This window comes from Eulemur rufifrons, chromosome 6 (genome assembly GCF_041146395.1).
Source record: "Eulemur rufifrons isolate Redbay chromosome 6, OSU_ERuf_1, whole genome shotgun sequence".
In the NCBI taxonomy this organism is placed as follows: Eukaryota; Metazoa; Chordata; class Mammalia; order Primates; family Lemuridae; genus Eulemur; species Eulemur rufifrons.
Window position 1 is genome coordinate 74,822,133 of NC_090988.1, and position 20,839 is coordinate 74,842,971.

Below are 20,839 nucleotides of genomic sequence, written 5' to 3' on the forward strand. Positions count from 1 at the left end.
ATTAACTAAGTTTGTCCAGAAATCCATAGGTTGTTCCGAACAAAATAGAGGTGAATTTGAAAATTATGACATTGGTTATGACCTTCTTTGACTAAATAAATAAATCCCAGCTGAACTTTGAGTGTGTACCTTCAGTTAGGTTGCTGGAGATTTTTAGAATGTTTGAAAATTTACCATTCAGGTAGTGTTTAAATACGATGGTAAGATTCTGCATGGGCATACCATATAGTTTTTCAAAAGGATGAAGTAGGCCTGGTAGGGGACATAGATGATGTTAATAAAGTATAATTCAGTGTAATTATCAGTAGAAAAAAGGGAAAGCATATTAGTCCCTGGTATATAAGAACACAATAAATGTTAGCTCTTATTTTTTTTAATGTAGAAGGATGTCTACCTTATATTAAAACAATGAAAACATAGTCACCACATAGTTGTAACAGACATATAGTGTATGTCTGCAACACCAGATGTATAGTATAATTTTATGTGTTATTTTTATAGGGGAAAAGTCTGTATGTGAACATTTAAACATATTTATTTTTGCTCATGTATAGAACAAAGTATGAAAAAGAAGAATTGCTAAGGGGAGGAGGAGGTAAAAACCACAATTTGCTTTCATTATTATTTACTGTTTGAAATGTTACAAATGGTAACAGTAAATAGTATTTTCTAATTTAAAAATAAAATAAATTTTAGTGTTTTTTTTTTTCTTTTCTTTTCTTTTCTTTTTTTTTTTTTTTTTTTGAGACAGAGTCTCACTCTGTTGCTTGGGCTAGAGTGCCATGGCATCAGCCTAGCTCAAAGCAGTCTCAAACTCCTGGGCTCAAGCAATCCTACTGCCTCAGCCTCCCAAGTAGCTGGGACTACAGGCATGTGCCACCATGCCCGGCTAATTTTTTCTATATACTTTTAGTTGTCCAGTAATTTCCTTCTATTTTCAGTAGAGACGGGGTCTCGCTCTTGCTCAGGCTGGTCTCAACTCCTGAGCTCAAACGATCCACCCGCCTTGGCTTCCCAGAGTGGTAGGATTGCAGGCATGAGCCACCATGCCCAGCCTAATAAATTTTAGTTTTAATAAAATTTTCTGAAAAATAGTATTAAAATAGAGAGAGTAAAAATGTATCTTGTGATCTGGAAAAGTCTTTGTTTCATCATTTCATATATGTTGATACTTGTCCAACTGATTGACAGCAGAGTTAGGTTCTTAACTTAAAAGTACTTGACTTAGGGTATAACTTTACTGTAGTCTCTGTGTATTGAGTGTGAAGTTTTAATTTATGTCACATAGGTAAGTGATCAAATATACGGAAAAAATATACGTTGATTTTATAAAATGGTAGACTAACTTAAATTTTAGTGTTTTAATATTTGAGTATATATTAATATTTAAATATGCAAGCATTGTTCTCTTGGATGTTTTTCATCACTAGCCATGTATTCTTTTAAGTTTCCCCCAACCCTGGCTCATGGCCAGGAGATTAGGTTACTATTCTATTCATTGCCTTTTATTACACCAGTTTTCATGGCATTTAAAAATATAATGAATACCATATCACAAAATTTTATCCAATTAACTTTTTAAGTAGAAAGATATTCTGGGATATATCATAGTTGAGTCAACCTATTTCTGGCATTCACCAAACAATACATGAATCATATACGTTATTTGAAAATAAATTCAAATATATCAGAAAGATATTTTAGGTGGAGTGTGGTGGCTTAGACATGTAATCTTAGCACTCTGGGACGCCAAGGATGGAAGATAGCTTGAGGTCAGGAGCTTGACCAGCCTGAACAAGAGCAAGACCCTGTCTCTACTAAAGATAGAAAAATAGTTGGGCATGGTGGTACATGCCTGTAGTCCAGCTACTTGGGAGGGTGAGGCAGGAGTATTGCTTGCGCCCAGGAGTTTGAGATTGCTGTGAGCTAGGCTGCCTGGCCACAGCACTTTAGCCAGGGTGACAGAGCAAGACTGTGTCTCCAAAAAAAAAAGATATTTTAATACTCTGACAAGGTCTTAAACCAAGGCTTATATGGTATTAAATTTATTATGATTTTTAACAATAAAAATTATGAAATAAGTTTGATCTTGTTTGGATTTATTTAAGAATGGAAGATATCAAGTCAGATACAATTCATTTACTGGAATTTTGTTGCTATGAATTAATAGTTAATAATGTAATGATAGTAAGCAAATGTTAAAAAAATACATACTCAAATGTTAACTTGCTAGCTTATAATATTCTTAACAGTAAATAATTTTTGAATAGATGTACAGAAGAAGTAGGAAGATGTTAAATATCTTTCAAAATTTGATACATCATGTCAGTTGAAAAGCTGATTTTAGGATTTCGTTTTATAGTCTTGCTTCCCCCCACTCTGTATATTCATTAAACCATACTTTTTAGAACACCATTGGTAGCATATTGTAATTTTTGAAAAGTCAGTGTAAATGATGTCATTATAGATACCGTTTCTTCTGTTACCTTCTCTGTCTATATTGGAAAATGCTGTGACTGACTCCTTTTTTGTGTGAAATAATTTTATTTCTTAAGGGAAACTGGTCTTCATTTAAATAGTAGTCTAAAAATATGTAAACTTGTTTCTTAGCAATCTATTCATCTCAGCTTACTTTTAATGTTTACATTTCTGAAATATCATTTACTATAATCTGTTCAATGTGTAAGTTAGGTACATAGCTTATTTTATTGTTTTATTTCCTAGAACACATTTGAACTTGCCATAAAACAAAACATATGATATTATAAAATGAAATACTGTGTCAATAAATATATTGTTGAATTTTCATTTCCTTTAGAAGCCCACAAGAAATTTTAAACAATGTAGTGTTGATTCATGAATTCTAAGAATCATTTCTTTCTTTGATGTACTAGTTTAAAATTTGGGCATATAAAGATTGCTGCTAGTCACTAATAAGTCACTGATAACTTGAACTACAAAATGAGATTTATGTGTGTTTAGTTTAATGGCATTCTATCCTGTGTATCTTAATTTTTCTTATTTCCCAAAGAATGCAACAAAGCCTACAGAATATTATAATAGGTAAATACAGGATTATATCTAATGTAAATATCAAATATTATTTTTGAAGAAAGACACCGTGAAATACCACCAGACATCATAAAATAGTGCCAAGGATTTTTGCTAAAGCTCTAGTTTGAATTCTGTAGTTTTGTTTATAAACTTCTTATATCTATTCCTTGAATTCCTATTTTAACAAATGCATGCAAATCTCTATCACTTTTTCAGTCTCAGCCATGGAGCAAATGGTAGTAAATAACGGACACAAATTTAAAAATTTCTGGAGTCCATAAGTATATGATCAGTTGAAGTGTACAACTGGTGAACAGTTACAGGGATAAACTTCCACAAGTGAATCATTTTCATTTGATGAAATCTTGCCGGGATTAGCCAGTACAGTCAACCCCACGTTTTATAAACTATCACTAGGATGCCATACAAAAGCATTTTATGATTTGTTCAAATAACATTGTAATGAAAATTTCAGTGAAATGAAAGACCCAAATTGATCCCAATCAGCTGCGTTGTCATTGCGGCAGCACTTAACTATAAAGCCATTACTACAAAATTCTTTGAAACAGATTTCATATATATTTGCAATGCTATTGATTTATAATTTTTCAAGACTCCCGCTAGTGTCCCATACAGTGTTCTGTATCTTGAGTTGATGCAATTGATCTGCTCTTAAATGTTGATTATACTTTATTGACTGCTTTAATTTTTTTTCTGGGTCAATAGTTATTCAAAAGTTGATTTAATGCTGTTTATTACTGATGATTTTAAGATTACTTCTCACAAAGAGAAACCTCTAGCTTTTAATTTCCCTTAATATTTCTTTTCTTGCCTGTGACTGAAACCATTTATTTAGACAGGGGAAGTAGGTGGCTTTTTTTTTTTTTTTTTGCATTTATCCTAGAATATAGATAAAATCCTTTCCTCACATGAACCTATTTTTTCCATGACTAAAAATAAAAAAGGGAATTTATATTTTCATAAATGATGAATAAGTCAACTATTATTTTTAGAAATTATAGGCAGAGTCGTCATTTCAGACATTTATCATTCTTTTGTTGACCTTCTCTTTGGATTTAAATTTCTAACTCACTTGATACGATGTTAAGTTAAAATAGAGTTATTTCAAATCTACTTTACTAAGAGTTCAAAGAGTATGTCTTAATTTTGACTCTGAAATGCTTTGATTGTATTTATTTTAGATTTTATTTAGAACTACAAAATCTTTGAGCTTGGAGAGATCATCTTTTTTAATATCCTTGTCTTATCTGTGAGAAAATTAAGGTCTAAAGAGGTAAAGTAACTTGCCTGAAGTCATATAGCCATATTATTAAATAAAGAGCTAAGCATGATGTTTATATATGAAGCACTTCATAATTATATATTGAATTAGATGTGTATTAACCTGGATAAATGATTATGATTGAAGAGGGAGAATTAATGTTTACATTAGATGAAATTATAATGTAAATTAATATAAATTAAAACATTTATTAACAAAATTAAGTGAACTTTTTTCAACAGTTGTAATGATGGAGTAGGTCAATATTTCTATACTTAGCTCATTTGCTTTCATTAAAACTTGTTTAACCCAAGTAATAGATATAGTTCTGGAACTAATGAAAGTTATCCTAGGTTTCATTTACATTATACTGTATGATGAAGTTATAACACCAAGCCTATGAATAATTTTGCTTGACAGCAGAGAGGTGCTGTATATCTCTCAGAAGGAAAGTGATGCTTCTTTCATATGATTATCACAAGAAGGTTTACATTTTAAAGTTATAAATTTATAAATTGTTTTTTTAGAACTGAACTGGCATGAATGTTTTTGCTCTTGCCTGTAGAATTTTAATATGGATGACAATACTTTCACTTAAAATTTTATCTGAAATTTAAAAACAAACATTTGCTCTCTGTGTAAATTGAAATTCATGATAATTTTCTTATAATGTCTTTGGTTTACATATCAGGCTAATTCAAATTGGTTTTTCTTGTTCTTTTTTGTTACAATTTTTTATAATTAAAATTTTTATAATTTTTTGTGGGACATTCTTAAGAACTCAATAAGTAACTAAAATTGGAAGACTTAGAAAAATCCAGGAATATAAATTGAAGAGATTAAAATAAAAGATCTGAGTTTTATTTATGCTTTATATAAATGTAAAGAAATTTATCTTTCAAGGGCTGTATCTTCCTAAATTTTTTTTTTTCAATACAATAGTCAATAATAGTCTCTTCTCAACTTGAAAAAAGTTTTTTATAGAAATGTACATGGATGTAAATCGTGGTATATTTCAGGTTTTAAGAGTAGTATTCTAGTGCCTAATTATGAACTACAAGTATAACAAGCAAGTGGTGATATATTAAGGAAGGTTTCTTTTGGCACAGAAGTATTTTAAGAAGTAACTACAATTACATGTCTGAAATTCAATAAACTCCTGAAAGCCAAAGTTGATTTATTTTTAAGCCTATTATGAAAACTAATAGAAAAGAGCTTAGCATTGTGTTCTGACAGTAAAATACCTTAACTAATTAACAGAAACTACTAGTTCTTTCTGTATAATTTCCCCCCTCTAGCAAGAGCAATAAGAATTGTCTTAAACTAAGATTATTTTATTTAGGTCATTAAACATGAAATGTATGATTTTTGAATCAAAAGTGTAGTTTATTATGTCTCAAACAAGAAGCAGTATAATAAAGTATGTGCCTGAACTATGGACACAGTTTTGCCGTCTTAACAGTAACTTGTTTATGCCAGCGGTGAAGAAGCTTGGAGAGCGAGTGGTGATGAAATCGTGAAGGGCACTTTCCACAGCTTGTTGAGAATTGAATATTTTTATTTGCAAGAAGTGGTCCAAAGGCTGGAAGAAGTGGTAGTCAGTTGGTGAAAGGTTTGGTGAATATGGTAGATGACAGAGTGTTTCCAAATCCAGCTGGTGTAGTTTGAGCAGCTTTGGTTGTGGAATGTGTGCTTGAGCGTTGTCTTGCAAAAGGATTGGCCAGTCTCTATTGACCAGTCTCAGCAGCTTAATCTCAAGCATCCTCATTTTATCCAATTGGTTACAGTAGACATCCGCTGTAATCAACTGACCAGATTTCATGAAGCTGTATTGGATAATACCACTGCTGGACCAAACAGACACCATTAGCTTTTTTTGATGAATATTCAGTTTTAAGACTGTGTTTCAGCACTTCATCTTTATATAACCATTGTACCAAATGTTTACATTGTGAAAAAGAATCCATTTTTCATCACACGTAACAATATGGTGTAGAAATGGTTTGTCTTTATGTTGTGAGCAAAGAAAGGCACGCTTTGAGACGATTTCTCTTCTGATGCTGGTTTAATTCATGTGGAACCCATCTATCCAGCTTCTTTACCTTGCCAGTTTGCTTCAAATGTCCAATGCTGTTGGAATAATAATGTTAAACCTTGCTGCTAATTCCCACGTAGGTTGAGATGAATTCACTTTCATTGTAGCTTTCAGCTCTTCATTATCCACCTTGGTCTCAGGTCGCCCATGGGGCTTATTTTCAAGATTAAAATCAGCAGAACAGAATTTCTCAAACCATCAGTGGACAGTGTATTCATTGGCCACATCCTTCCCAAATACTTCGTTGATATTTTGAGCTGTGTGCACTGCATTGGTTCCAGGACAGAACTCATATTCAAAAATAATGTGAATTTTTGACTTATCCCTGGTTTCATAAAAATTGCTCTAAAAATTTCTTTGAAAGATAATCATAAGCCAAAACATGTATTTGAAAGACTGAGGAGGTAACTTCACAATAAAAATAAAACCAGAAGTGTCAAAGCGAAATGTCAAATATCAACTGCCAAACTTAGTACTTAAGGAAATTGGGCATTTCATATTTAATAACCTAAATTGGTGCCACTCTTCAATTGATTATGCCTATGTGGAGTTGTTTACACACTCAAAATATGATTAGTAGTGTGATAAAATTTTAAAGGACAATGATAAAATCTTTTAATATATTAGTATCTTAAAAAGAAAAGTAATATTTACATTTTTAAAGTATGTTTTTGAAGAGTATCTGGTAAGCTTTTCTTCAATTTGGGCTTGATTGAAAAGTTAATTCAAATATGTTTTCTTAGTTTTAAGAAATATGGCCCATTTGGACTAATTATGAAATTGTCTTATTTCAGATATACAATTGTTAATTTTTATTGAGTTTTTATATTCTTTGAAATTTCTCTTGCGAGAAATGTTGTATTATTGTCTTTTTTTTTTTCTTAAAGACCATCTACCAACTGAAGGTTCTGCTATTTCTTCAAATTCTGAAGCCATGAAATGTCTTTTGTATGCTAAATTACTTTGGATTTAGTATAAACTTTAATAGAATTTAGGCCTTTGTGAATAATTATTTTCTTAATGAAAATGCATTTTATTAATACTATTATCTAAATAGCACTGTACTTTTTTCAAGTTTCCTTCATGTATATTGTCTTTTTTGCATATCCCAGTAGCCTGTTGACATGGAGTAGGATAGTGTATTATTTCCATTTACACGTGAGGAAACTGAGGCTCAGAGAAGTTCAGTAACTTGCATGAAATAATAGATTCTGAAACAAAAACTAGATATTTTGACCTTCAGTCACTTTCTTTTACATCCTGTTGCCTTGTATCTTGTTTTATAATTCATATAATATTTGAAAGTGACAAAAGCAGTTGACTCTAAAAGTATTTAGATATTTAATTGAACCTGCCTCCTCATTATTTTGAATTATTTTAATGACAATTTGTTGATGATTTACCCCCTTACTAACCTATTGAACTCCTCACTCCTTCAATTTTTCCTAACATCTACTGCACACTAGGATTTCCTGGTGGTGTAGTGTACCCCATTCTGAGTCTGAAACTTGTGCAACCTTTGGTCACAGGTTTACACAAATTTAGGCATATGAAATTTCCTACTCATCTGCCCTAATATGAATGTACGTGCACACATGCATTTATGCATGTATATACCTAAGCATGTGCATGCATGCTCACATGCATGCACAGACAGTCTGGATTAGACACCAAAATGTGCATGTATTGTTCTGTTTTGATTTGTATAAAATTATGTTGTTTGGATGCTAATAGGAAATTCTCACCATTTTATTTTAATTTAATATCATGATAAAAATTTAATATTAGAACACTGTTGAAACTGACATCAGTAAAATGACTTGTGCAAAAAAAAACTTTTGAAAAGAGCATTTGCCAACACATTGATTTAAAGAGATCATTCATTTATTTTTCCAAATAGTGTAAACAATCTACATATTTAAAATGTCTTTTAAAAAAAAAAAATCTCTGACATTCTGAGTAGTTGCATGGGAGTTTGTCCAGAATGTGTTATATGAATTTCTTTATAACATAGATAAAATTTTTTTTTATTAAAAAATATGCTGACTGGCTTGTAGGAGGGCCTCTTTCATTTTTATTTTGGCCAGTCTGATGACTATATGTTGTCGTGTTTGCCTTTTTGCAATAAATCTCCCAGATGTCCTTTGAGCTTCTTTAACCTGGATATTTAGATGTCTAGCAAGACCAGGGAAATTTTCCTCAGTTATTACCTCAAATAAATTATCCAACCCTTGTATATTTTCTTCTTCACCCTCAGAGATGCCTGTGATTCTTATGTTAGGCCTCTTGACATAATCCCATATTTCTTATAGGCTTTGCTTGTTTCTTCTATTTCTCTGCTCTGTCTCTGTGACCGACTTGTTTAATTGAAAGGTGTTGTCTTCAAGCTCTGAGATTCTTTCTTCTGCTTGATCTAAACCTATTCTTAAGGCTTTCCACTGTGTTTTATAATTCCTTGAATGAATCGTTCATTTCCAGAAGTTCTGTTTGATTTTTCATTAATATTTCAATTTCTTTAATGAATTTTTCATTCATTTCCTGCATTGGTTTTATGGTTTCTTTGTGTTGGGTTTCCATTTTATCTTCCATTTCACTGAGCTTCCTTACAATCCATGTTTGAAATTCTTCATCTGTCATTTCAATAGTCTGATTTTTGTTGGTACCTATTGCTAGAGAGTTGGTGTTCCCTTTTGGGGGTATTCTTTCACTTTGATTCTTTATGAACTTCCAGAGTACTTTCATGGCTTCTTTCTCATCTGGAGCAGCTGTTGCTGCTTACCTTTGATTTTCTTTTGTTTAGATATGACACTCCCAGTTTAATCTATGAGCCAGTGAGCTCAATCAGGAATGAAAAAGAAGAAATTATAACTGATATACCATGGAAATACAAAATATCTCTGAATGCTATAAAAAAAAAATCTCTATTTACATAAACTTGAAAACGTGGAGGAAATGTACAAATTCTTAGAAACACACTGCCTCCCAAGGCTCGATCAGGAAGAAATAGAACTCCTGAATAGAACAATATCAAGTACTGAAATTGAAGTAGCAATAAAAACCTTCCTAAAAACAAAAGTCCCAGACCAGATGGCTTCACATCCGGATTCTACCAGACCTACAAAGAAGAACTGGTGCTTATCCTGCAGAAATTATTCCACAACATCAAGAAGGAGTGAATCCTCCCCAACATGTTTTACAAAGCCAACAACACCCTGATAGCAAAGCCAGGAAAGGACTCAACAAAAAAAGAAAACTACAGACCAATACCCCTTATGAATATAGACAGATGCAAAAATTCTCAATAAAATCCTAGCAAATCGACTTCAGTTACTCATCATAAAATAATCCATCATGACCCAGTGGGCTTCATCCTAGAGTTGCAGGGATGGCTCAACATACACAAATCAATAAATGTAATTCACCACATGAATAGCAGTAAAAATAAACATTGTATTATTCTCTTAATAATGCAGAAAAAGCATTTGACAAAATTCAGCACCGTTCTGTTCAACATAGTGTTGGAATTCCTTGCCAGAGTAATCAGACAAGAGAAGGAAATCAAGGACATCTAAATGAGGGAAGAAGAGGTCAAACTATTGCTCTTTGCTGACCATATGATCTTCTATCTAGAAAAACCCCAAAGATTCTACCAAGAGACTACTGGAATTGACAAATAAATTCAGCCGAGTCTCAGGTTACAAAATTAATGTACAGAAATCAGTAGCATTTGTACATGCCAACAATAGTCAAACTGAGAACCAAATCAAAGACTCAATACTTTTCCCAGTAGTAACAAAGAAAATAAAATACCTAAGAATATATTTAACTAAGGAGGTGAAAGACCTCTAGAGGGAGAGCTATGAAACACTGAGAAATGAAATAGCAGGGAATGTAAACAGATGGAAAACCATACCATGCTCATAGATTGGCTGAATCAACATTGTTAAAATGTCTGTACTACCCAAAGTGATCTACAGATTCAATGCAATCCCTATTAAAATACAACATCATTTTTCACAGATCTAAAAAAAATAATTCTACACTTCATCCGATATATCTAAAACAACCTTAAGCATAAAGAACAAATTGAGAGGCATCACTTTACCAGACTTGAAGCTATTCTACAAGGCTATGATAACCAAAACAGCATGGTACTACTGGCACAAGAACAGAGATATAGACCAGTGGAACAGGATGGAGACCCCAGATATAAAACCATCCTTATATAGCCATCTGGTCTTTGACAAAGGAGACAAAACCATACGCTGGGGAAAAGAATTTATATTCCATAAATTGTGCTGGAAAAATCAGATAGCCACATGTAGAAGACTGAAACAGGATCTGCACCTCTCACCTCTCACAAAAATCACCTCACAATGGATAACAGACTTAAAACTAAGGTATGAAATCTTAAGAATTCTAGAAGAAATTAATGGAAAACCTCTTATAGACATTGGCCTATGAGGAAGACCCCAAAAGCAGTCACAGCAACAACAAAAACAAATAAATGTGACCTGATCAGATTAAAAAGCTTCTGCACAGCCAAGGAAACTATCATTAGAACAAATAGACAGCCTCCAGAATGGGAGAAAATATTTGTAAGGTATACATCTGATAAAGGGCTTATTATTAAAATCTATATAGAACTCAAGAAAATCAGCAAGAAAAAAATCAAACAACCCATTAAACCTGGGAAAAGAACATGAACAGAAGCTTTTCAAAAGAAGATAGACTAATGGCCAAGAAACAAATGAAAAAATGCTCAACATCTCTAATCATCAGGAAAATGCAAATCAAAACCACAGTGAGATATCACTTAACTCCAGTGAGAATGGCTTTTATCAAAAAGTCCCCAAACAACAAATGTTGGCATGGATGCAGAGAGATAGGAGCACCCAATGACTGCTGGTGTGACTGCAAACTGGTACAACCTTTATGGAAAAGTGTATGGAGATGGCTCAGGAAACTAAAAGTAGAAGTACCATTTTATCCAGCAATCCCACTACTGGGTAGGTACCCAAAGGAAAAAAAAGTCATTCTATAAAAATGACACCTGCACGTAAATGTTTATAGCAGCACAATTCACAACTGCAAAGATGTGGAAGCAACCCAAGTGCCAATCAGGACATGAGTGGATTAATAAAATGTGCTATATGTTTACCATGGAGTACTACTCAGCTGTTAAAAAAATACCTATTGTATTATTCTGGATGGCACTGGAGCCCATTTTTGTAAGTGGAGTATCACAAGAATGGGAAAACAAACACTACATGTATTCACAATTAAATTGGTACTAATCGATCAACAGTAATGTGCACACATGGGAAGTAACATTCATCGGGTGTAAGGCAGGTGGGAGTGGGGAGTAGGGGATGGGTAAATTCACACCTAACGGATGAGGTGCATGCTGTCTTGGGGATGGGCATGCTTGTAGCTCTGACTCGGGCAGTGCAAAGGCAATTTATGTAACCAAAATGTTTGTCCACCCGTAATTCTCTGAAATAAAAATATAAATAAATTAATTTTAAAAAATGCTGACCAATTGGCATTGTACTGGTCAGTGACCTCTGCGAAATTAAATTTATTGAGATTACCCATAATATGTTTAGCTATTTGTGTTCAACCATTCTATCTGCAAATGGTTGTGACAGTCCTGCTGTGCATGTGTCAGACTTATGATTGAAATTCATCCTGTGTTACAGATAAGAGTGAAACTACTCATCACAGAGGATGAGTACTCCAATTATTTAACATAATTGAAGAGCATACTTTAAAAAGAAGAGGCAAAGTAAATTTTGTTATGCAAGTAAACATTTCTTTTGTGAATATGATAGAATTTAAGCTATAAGATAAAATGTTTGCAGAATTTAGGCAGAATGAGTCATCATAGTAACACGAATACTTTTGATAAAATAGGAAAAGAGATAAATTTATTGCAATGCATTGATTGTTTTGTTTGTGATATAACTTTTATGTTCTTCTGAGATTTTTTCCCTTCTTATATAAGCCCATGTAATAGTTACAAATAAAACAAAATAAGTGTTTAGCAGACAGATACTTGACAGAGCTTGACAACACAATAATAAATCAAGGGGTTTGGTGGGAAAAATGTTTTTTCAGAATGTTAGCTGATGATAAGGTTGGCCTTCTATGTTCACAGTTATATGTTCTAATTTATTTTAGGCCTACAAATGCATCAATGTGACAAATGTCTACTTGTCAACATATTAGATAAAAATCATAGGTGAAGCCTGAGAGAATTCACTGATAGTTTTGAATGATTCAGCATGCAGTGGTAGAACAATCGCTCAATAGCTTGCCTTTGCAATTACAAATATTTCAGGGACATTATAAAGCAGATAATGCTTTCTAGTGATTTTTTTTTCTTTTAGTCAGAATATCCAAATAACCTTGTCACACTAGCCCATCTCTTTCTTAAAATTTGCCTCACTAATTACGTCAAAGCAGCTCCTCTACTTGGCCAAATGTGTGCCAGTTTGAGTTTGTGGGCACAATATTCCCAAAGCTACATCACATGATTTGTATATATAATAAGAGTAATTTATTTTATTTTTTTTAACATGTACCAAGGTTTTCAATTAAGATGAACTTTTATAAATATAATTATAACTTAATGTTTTTAAAGTATTGTTGTTAGCCAAACTTGTTGATTTCACTATGGATTAATGCTATTATAATTAGCCCTCTTATATTTGTAGATTTCAATTTTTTATTACTGTTTTCAACATCTCCACCCAGCAATGCCCTTCATTCATTGTCTCATTTACCGTAAAGAATTATTCTATTTCCACGTGAAATTCTTAAACTTTTTGTTTTCTCTAACAAAATGCCTATATCTTTTCACAATTTTCATTTACTCTCTCCTGGAGTAAGGTATTTACTAAACCCCCCTTTTCTCCTCTTTCAAATAGTGATAATAATAGTAACTTCCCTCAGAGTACAACTTTGAGAATTATTCAGTTAACTGAAAGAAAGAGTGTGTGTGTGTGTTTATACCTATGTATAAAATGAATGAATGGTGCAGCTAAAATGGCTAGCATTGTGCTTGGTATAAAGTAAGCATTCAGTAAATGAAACATACATTGTTGTTATTATCATTACTCTTCATTCCTGTTGCTGGTTCAACCCCTTGTTTCCACTTACCTGGGTGCTCTACAATGGTAAATGCCTCCAGCTCATCAGTATTTTCTCATGGAATATTACTCAGCTATAAGAAATAACGAAGATACGACATCTCTATGGTTCTCCTGGAGAGAGTTGGAACCCATTATATTAAGTGAAGTATCCCAAGAATGGAAAAACAAGCATCACATGTACTCACCAGAAAATTGGTTTCCCTGATCATCACCTAAATACACATCTGGGATCGATACCAATCGGATATCAGACTGAGGTGGGGGGTGGGGGGAGGGGATGGGTGTATGCCTACATAATGAGTGCATTGCGCACCGTTTGGGGAATGGTTATGCTTGAAGGTGCTGACTCGGGAAGGGTGGGGTGGGGAAGGGAGGGATATATACCTACATGATGGGTGCAACGCGCACTGTCTGGGGAAGGGACACGCCTGGAGCTTTGACTTGTGGGAACAGGCGGTACGTGGGCAACGTATGTAACCTGAAATTCTGTATCCCCCATAAGATGAAATAAAAATAAATATTAAAAAAAATATTTTCTCACACTCTACCATCCATTTAATGCTGTTGGCAGTCAAATTTTTTGTTTTAAAGCTGTACATTGGTTAGCCAGAATTATGCAAATTACTTATGTTGGCTTTTTAGTACTTGTCACAATTTGACTTCACACCATCTTTCCAACATTATTTCCTAACTTGTCTATCTCACAGGGCTCCTACCAGGATTAAGACAAGGATATGTCACAACAAATAACACAGTATCTTTCACATATATGAAGGTTGTTAATTTCTTCCTGTTTCTCTTTCCTCCTTTTTTTCTCCTTTCTACCTTCTTCTTTCAATAAATCTTGGATTCCAGTCAAATTTTCTCTCCCTATACATGATACTTCCTTTTCTATGTCTATGCCTTTACTAACGTTTAACTCTCTTTGCTTTTAATCATTTATTTATTCAGCAGATGTTTGTTGAATGTATTCTATATGCCATGTATTGTGTTTGGCAGTGGGGACACAAGTGCTTAGGGTACCTTCCAGAGACGTGTTTTAGAAAGCAAGAACAATATATTAAAGATATCAAGACCTCTAGACTAAAAACTACATGAGAGCAGGGATCGTGTCTATTTTGGCTTACTGTTGTATTTCCAGCTTTTAGAACAGTACTGTGGACATATTAGGACTCTCATAATTGTTTTAGAATAAAATTTGACAGATATGGAACAAGGCAAATAGAGAAGGCATGAGACAGCTTGGCATGTTTGACAACTCCATGTACTTCTGTATGGCTAGAAAATATGTTGTAAAATTCATGTTTGAGAGTAGTAGGAGGTGATATTAGAAAGAAATGCAAGGGCTAGAATAAAAAAATGTTACCCATTATGCCTAGATGTTTGGACCCTATCCTGTAGCTTTCGAGAGCCGTTGATGTGGTTTAAATGGGGATATCACATGCTAAAATTTTATTTTAGAAAGGATATCTTGTTAACAGTGAGCAAGAAAAATTAGAAGTGAGATTAGAGGCATGGGTATCAATTGTAAACCCTTTGGAATAGTAAAGCACAGGAATATGGGGGCCTAAATTAAAAGTGGGGGTGGAAAGATTCAAGACATATGGTAAAATCAAGAGGATTTGGCAGCCAATTGGATTTGTAAAATATAGAAGAGTGAGAAGACTGGGTGAGCTCTGAGTTCTCTCCAGCCTTCGAGACCCAGTTAAGTCGAAACCTTCTTCAATTTAGTCCATCTTACTATAATAAATTTCTATTTTTTGACTCCTTATAGAATGTTTTGTATGCTTTCCTTATACTGCCGATTTCTTTTTACTAGTGTTATAGTTATTTGTGTGCATGTCTAAATCCCCTCACTAGACTGCAAGGCAGACATATCTTTGTATTACCTCCTATAGTCTTACCTATACAGAATGTTCAGTAAACATATAGATTATTAATTAATGCCCTATGTTTTTAATTACCTCCTGAAAAAAATTCTAAATATATGCTTAGCACATTTTAGTACTTCAAAATGAAATTAGTTGCAAATAGGTGAAGTGTAAATTTTTTTCAAAAGCACTTTAATTCTAAAAATTCATAATTAGTAATTGACAGAAAAGAAAATTTTCATAGGAAGAAATTTTAAAATGAAGTCAGGCCATATTATTTCCAAATTCAGATGGAAACTTACTATTAAAAATCTTGCACAGATTGGAAATGACTAATCAACATTAGGAAAATGAAATTGGAAGATCTGCCCTCGTACTGTTTATGGGTAAAAATGTTTTCATGTCCAATTTTAACAGTGTTGTTCCAGTGTGAAAATTTCAGTGATTAGAACTGTTGGATTGTAAAATAAATAAGTTAATAAATAAATCATTTAATTATCTAGTCTCTGCAGGATGATCTTGGGCAAATGCCTAGATTTCTGTCAGTCTCCATCTTTAGAGAGGAGCCTGAGCTGAGTCTTAAATGATATCAAATTTGAGAGGTATGAATGTATAGGGCTAGGTATACTCTAGAAATCTAGAGTAATGTGTATAATAAAGGAATTAAACTTGGATTATTTCCATGGGTCCTTCTAGCTCTAACCAACCATGAGTCTATGTTTTTCTGTCATATTTTTATTTTTTAAGTTCCAAATCAATGTGAAAACTGTAACCTGTTGATAAGTCAGTCTTCATCAGTCATTGTTACAGATAATGGGCAGATATTTATACCAGGCCATATACAAAATAATTATCTTTCTTTGGTACTTAATTTGATCTTTATAAAGACTTTTTAAAATTAGAATGGTAGAATAGTGGTTATTTTTAACTGTGAGGCTTAAGGAATAAAGTTCTTATATGTATCTATCTTCATGTTAAGAAAGAAAAACTTTTTCAGAAAACAATTATTTTTGTTTCAGTGTGATTATATAATTTCAGTGTGGAAATATTATGAGATGAAGTGGAAAGAACACAGGATCTGCATTTTAGTATTAGCTTTGGCCTCAAATAGCTACCAGGTAACTTCTACAGACCTTGGCTTCCTCGTAAGTAAAATGAGTGGGTGGAATAGTCTGTTATGGCCCATTGACCTTTGAAATTCTGTGTCTGTACCCTCTTAATATCAGAAGACAATGGGGATAAAATGTCATGTCATTGTATTTGATTAAAAAGAGCTAGCCAAAAATAAGAAATGTTTATTTTCTCATTTGAAACATAAAGGAGGCTGATCAGCAAATAAAAACATGGTGCTATAGAGTTAAATAATACAATTAATTACAGATCATTATACAGTTCTGGAAGAGGTCTATTCATTAATGAATCAATTGGCAGTATTAGGAACATATTGATGTTAAATGACTCTTAAAAATTGGACATCGTAAGCTGAATTATGACTCTTTTATGTGGTTCTATGGTAATGAGTCATATTTTGAAGAGTGTTTCTAAACTCATGCACAAATGAGCATTGCTATCTTTAGCATAGTACCTTGGGAAGCTGAGCTCCTTTTTTCATATCACACCATTAAATGTATACTAAGCACCTACTATTGTGTACTGATGCTACCATATTAAGTTGAAGGTAGAGATGGAGGATTGTAGTTAGGAATCTTCTTCCTTAAATGCTACTCTTTTTTTCTTTAAATCACTTACTTTGATTCTGAACCCCAATTATGCCATCTACTTTTTTTGTTGTTCTTTCACTTTCGTTTCTTTCTCTTTGTTTATATCTTTCAGAAAGAGCATAGAATTTAGATTTGGCAAGACTTGGTTTAGCCTTTACTTCCCCTCACTTATTAGTAATATCTTAATCAAGTCACATTTTTTGTCTGCACCTGAGTTTTCCCTTTTGTAGAAATGGGGATAATGCCAGTTGTCTATACTCCCTCACAGAACTCATGTTACACCAAGTAGGAAAACATTAATGCTTGCAAAATCATAAAGCAGTGTGAAAATATAGATTTTATTAATTTAATTCAGACACAGAGTGGTGCGAGAAAGAACACAGGTTTTAGAGCCAGGTATACCTGTATTCAATTCCTGCATTTGCTACTAGCTTAGTATAGCCTTAGTTTCTGTAAATGTAAAATCTAGTAACACCTACTTTGTGGTTGTAGCAAAGACATAAGGTAATCTTTATATGTCTCTATGAGGTATCCAGGGGTACATTTTACTCTAATTTCTTCTCAGATGAAACAATTGAAGCTCCCAGAGTTAAAATTATTTGGCCAGGGTTGTACAGGTACTCAGTGAAATAACCAGAATAAACATTTAGTTTTAAGATAAAGTATATTAGTTAATTTCAAAGAAAGTTCCATGTATGTTTGGAGCATAGGATACACATTTGAAATATATTTCTAGTTGAGATCCATGGAAGGATTACTTTGAAACATTCAGATTTATTCTTGTGCATTTATTTGTTAAGCAAAAAAATTGATTAGTCACCTTATTTTATTTTCAACTTGTACAGATAAAAAAAAGTGGTCTTATGTCATGTCAGTGACCCAGGAGAAGGGAAAAACTTAATTGGCTCCCTTTTCCATTGTAGCACTGGGTGACTCATGAGGCCTAGATGCCACTATTGTATTTGATATTTGATAAGCAATGAATATTAGAATTTTAAAAATGAAATTTGATGACTCCAATCACCTATTAACCCAGGACATATGGTGGGATTCAATTCTAGTTTCATAAATCTGATTTGTCTCCCACATTTTGTTTTCTGTGTTATACTTGACTGGTAATAATAGATTCTGCCCCGCTCCCCCCACCTGTGGAAACTTCCTTGATTGTCAGTACATCTCCAAGGGCATAATCATGATATATTAAAAATAATCATGTAAATTATAATCACATTTTCCAGAATATGTTTAATGAAGAGGATTTTTCTTTTTAAATATTGATTGGGACTTTCTTGACTTGGGATAAGGTAATTATATGCATCACTTTACTTAATATACTTATGGTATAAATCCAGGGTTATAGCAAGACTTGGTATTGGTGCCATAACAAGGAAGCAGTTTATAGTTTTGCTTGGGAAAAGTTCTTTGTTTAAATTATGTTGCACTCCTCACAATTTTAAAACTAAGGTAAGTTATGGTGGAAGATTTTTACCTACTCATAGATACATAAAATAAGTCCATACTGTATAAACTGGCAAAGCAGATTATTTGATCCTGAGATTTAAGTATGTACTCTTAAATATGTAAAGTTACTGTTTAGAATGGTGAAAAATATATGTAACCATGACTTTTGTGCTGTTAGTGATAGAAGTGCAAGGTTAAGTTATACTAAAACATTTATGTTAAAAAGCAATGTTTATATATTTTTACCATATTTACATCGTTTTTCTATTTTACACCCATCCTATTCTCAATTTTGATCAGAAAGATTTCCTTTATATAATTCTTTCAGTAGCAGGCTAACTTTTCTGAGGACTTGATCAGAGGACAGAGCTCAGCATGGCAGATGGGATCCAAAAAATCAGAGCATAATTGCACTCCATGTCTGACCACTCTCCTTGATATAAATTGTAACATTCAGGGCAGGGAAATACTCAAATTCATGACAGGAATTTCCTTTCTTGTGCAATAAACACATGAACTTTAAAAAATTATGTATTTAAATATTATGAAGTCTGTCCAATAGACTCATGTTATTTGTCATTGTAGTCAATATTATTAGAGTAATTGTTTTTATTTTCATAATACCAGTGAAGCTTATTGGAAGGGTCCATTAAAGTAAAAGCATAAATTTGAGGAGCTGTGTGGAGAGTGTCTTGACCCCAAATCAGTCAAAATCAGTTAACTTGTACACACATAGGTTTCTTATGGTCCAGGTCTGATTTCTTGTTCAACTGTGATCTGACTATTCCTTTAGAGCATGGCCAAATTAAATAGCCAAGTAGATTCAGATTCAATCAGCTGTATTGTGTATCTGGAATGATTCAAGTGTTTAATGATAACACTCATGTACATCATGCCCTTTTGTCCTAGCAAAATTGTTACTGGCAAATCTTTTATTCTCAAAAGTGCCTTGATTTAGATGAGAAATGATATATTACCTTAACAATTAGGTATGTGGTAGTGGTATCTTCTTTTTTTCTTTATCTTGTGTTTCTTTTTAAACACTAGAGAAATCTAAAGCCACTGGAATTTTGTAACTTTAAGTGACTATTCCAAAGTCCTATAGCTACTTAATGTAAAACCTAGAATTTGACATTTTCCTGGCTTTTTCCAGGTCATATTTGTTAATTTCTCAATTTTCCAGATTTTATTTGATTTGTCCTGTGACTATTGTTTGGTGTATTGGTGTATTATCATTCCCTTTCTCTCTTTCTCTCTCTCTCTTTCTCTCCCTCCCTCCCTCCCTCTGTTTCCTTGAATATCTTTATTTTCATGTAAAGCATTACAGAAATTGAAATAAAGTGAGCCACAATAATTGTAAGCCATCTCCAAAATAAGGAGAAATTGTTGCAAATATTATTACCAGCTGGGTGCTAGAAAGCATTAAAGAACTAGCAACATAGCACTGTGGCCAGTTTGACCTTATAAAGGGAGATGTAAATCTTTCTTGAATTAGCCAGTCTGTTCCAGGAATTATTTTACTGATACTCTGATCAGTTCTTTTGGACTGATCACTCATAATTGAGCCAGATCTCATGTATAAAAAAGTTTAACTCTAATAATAACTTATAATTCTTTATCTATTTACTATCAGCCCTAAAAATAATTATGTGCTTCTAGAAATTAAGATAGTTAGCAAGAATTAGTTTTGTTTATGCTAAGTGGTAATTTTCTTTGTTGGCTAGGTTTTTCTAGATATGACATTCGGTTCAGGAGGACACACAAAAGCCATTCTACAGAAGGAATCAGATATTACTCTTTATGCCTTAGACAGAGATCCGACAGCTCATGCAATTGCTGAACAGCTTTCAGAATTGTATCCGTAAGTAATACTCTCATATATGTATTTAATTTTGGTGCTGAGTTTTACAGAGCTTAGTTTATCACTTTGGAATTTGTTCTGTTTTGCATGGTGCTATATATATTTCACTCCACTAAATATTTCTTCTTTTTTTCCTCCCAAAAGAATTAATGTAAATGATGTTTTTAGTACCACTGAAATTAATGCTATTCTACATTTATCCTTTCTAAATTTATAAAAAGAAATATAAAAATGACTTCCAGCTATAAGATTGAAGATGTGTTAAAATCCATCCATGAATAATATTTGACAGTTAACTCATAGTCAAAAAAAAATTTTAAAGATTTTTATGAGTTTC

At 32.9% G+C, this 20,839-nt stretch overlaps 1 protein-coding gene across 1 annotated transcript in view; it reads left to right on the forward strand.

Annotated features, from left to right (window-relative positions):
* METTL15 (methyltransferase 15, mitochondrial 12S rRNA N4-cytidine) overlaps positions 1 to 20,839 on the forward strand; it is a 183,398-nt gene that overhangs the window by 67,956 nt on the left and 94,603 nt on the right. Inside the window, exon 3 of the mRNA XM_069469750.1 lies at positions 20,366 to 20,502. Within this exon, the coding sequence (XP_069325851.1) occupies positions 20,366 to 20,502 (137 nt within the window). The remainder of the gene's footprint in view (positions 1 to 20,365; positions 20,503 to 20,839) is intronic.